The sequence below is a fragment of the Perkinsus marinus genome (genome assembly GCF_000006405.1).
Source record: "Perkinsus marinus ATCC 50983 genomic scaffold scf_1104296938708, whole genome shotgun sequence".
Lineage (NCBI taxonomy): Eukaryota > Perkinsozoa > Perkinsida > Perkinsidae > Perkinsus > Perkinsus marinus.
In genome coordinates, this window is record NW_003213355.1 from 35,980 (window position 1) to 37,744 (window position 1,765).

The window sequence follows — 1,765 nt, forward strand, 5'->3', positions numbered from 1 at the left end:
GACGACGTTACAGTACCTGCCTCCACAATCGAAGGAGCTGACCGTCAACTATCGTATCTCGAGGAGGATGGAAAAATTGCAAATCTCATGATAGCACCGGAGAAGTGCAAGAGACTGTGCATTAACCTGGAGAGTAAGGAAGGCAGCTCGGAAAAGTCAAGGATTAAATGCACTGATAAATTGAGCATCCTCGGTGCCATAATCGATGGCAAACGGGATAATGAAACCCATATTCGTAGGCGCATGCAACTCGCGGGACAAAGAATGGCAAGGCTACAGAAAGTTTGGAACTCGCATGATGTAAGCCTGAGACAGAAGTTTATTATTCTCCGAAGTGTGGTATTCTCGATATTATTATATGCTAGCGAGTGCTTTGCCCTGAGCAAAGATGAGACGGAGAAATACTGTGCATTCTACAACAAGTGTATACGGAGGGTGTTGCATATATCGCCTTCGTCGCACACCACAAACCGCGAAATCTGGAGAAGGTCTGGTTGCCCTGATTGTCACATAGTCCTTAGAATGCGTCGCTTGCGTTGGTATGGCCACATCCTTAGAACACCCCCCGCATCTCTAGTGAACAGACTGCTGTTGTGGGATCCGGCATATCATTTGGGAGCTCAGATAAGCGGGAGAAAGCGGGAAGGTTGGATGGATCTCATAGCAGAGGATTTGAGAGTGGCGAGTCTGTCGCGAGGAGATGCTCAGGACCGAGTTCTCTGGGAGAGAAGGATTAAGGCTTTGAGACCGAGATGAAAAAAAACCAACTTGCCCTCAGCTGTTGGTTTGTCGCCTGGCCGAAGACGGCCGAGAGCGAGAGAGAGATACCAAGTATAAAATGGTGTCGAGGGAGAGTTTACGATTGGTGTTCGATCGATCCAGGCTCGATTCGTAGTTGTATAATATTTTACGTTGTGTATAATTGCCGTTAGTATTCCTAATATCCTCATTTAGCACATCCTTACGTTAGGTAAAGACGTCCTAATCTAAGGAGTCCTTAGTCCTTAGTAAGGACGCTTGTGATATAGGCCCCTGGCTTGCAGGGCGTAAAGAAGGGTATGGGAGCCGCCAATCTTCATTCATTACAGCAAGACTCGTAGCTCTCGCCGCAAGCGTGCGTCATACTCTGTCAGAGCCTTCCCAACTCTCAGGACGCTCGCCCGAGTCACTACCGGAAAACGCCTACTTGCCGATCAACTCCTGTAGCATCACATTCTCGATTTCGATGACGAAAAACGGTACATCTCAAACACAACGCACATGGACAATTTTAAAATCCTGAAATCTATTCTTGAAAAGTAGGGAGACTGTGACTAAAGGACTTGTCAAGATAAATCGGGCCTGGTATGAATGGCCTGACAACAGGTTTAACGGAGTTCATGATCTACTCGAGATCTAGAAAGATATGCTGATGATGCCAGTAAGCGGCTAGATGGCCGATTGAAGCCAACTTCTTGACGATACGAATCAATAAAGAAATCATAGGGACTTTAGAGGTGGGCGAGACTCTCCGGATCAAGGTCCACCGCTTCTCATCGCCGATGAGTCATCGGCTGATTTCAACTGCCCCCAGAGCATCAATCTCCCCGACATCGGTAAGGTTGAAATTATTGGGAATACCAGCTGTTTTAGACTTGAGAAGGACCTCAGTTAAGTTTCCACCAGCTTCTCCCAAGCTACTGATCAAGGCGCCGACACCGGCAGCTGTAGCCGTCGAAGCCGAAGTACCACTCATATAATTGTATTGTCCTGCGAGAAACGTCGA

At 47.5% G+C, this 1,765-nt stretch overlaps 2 protein-coding genes across 2 annotated transcripts in view; one reads left to right on the forward strand and one right to left on the reverse strand.

The window, feature by feature from the left end:
- Positions 1 to 304, forward strand: part of Pmar_PMAR024381 (26S protease regulatory subunit, putative) — a gene marked incomplete at both ends in the record, with an annotated part of 2,204 nt that extends 1,900 nt beyond the window's left edge. The window contains 2 exons of the mRNA XM_002782653.1: positions 1 to 133; positions 240 to 304. Of these exons, the coding sequence (XP_002782699.1) occupies positions 1 to 133; positions 240 to 304 (198 nt within the window). The remainder of the gene's footprint in view (positions 134 to 239) is intronic.
- A 1,242-nt stretch (positions 305 to 1,546) lies between these two features.
- The window catches only part of Pmar_PMAR024382 (hypothetical protein), a gene marked incomplete at both ends in the record, with an annotated part of 711 nt that continues 492 nt past the window's right edge, over positions 1,547 to 1,765 (reverse strand). The window contains one exon of the mRNA XM_002782654.1: positions 1,547 to 1,765. This exon is cut by the window's right edge and continues 4 nt beyond it. Coding sequence (XP_002782700.1) covers positions 1,547 to 1,765 — 219 coding nt within the window.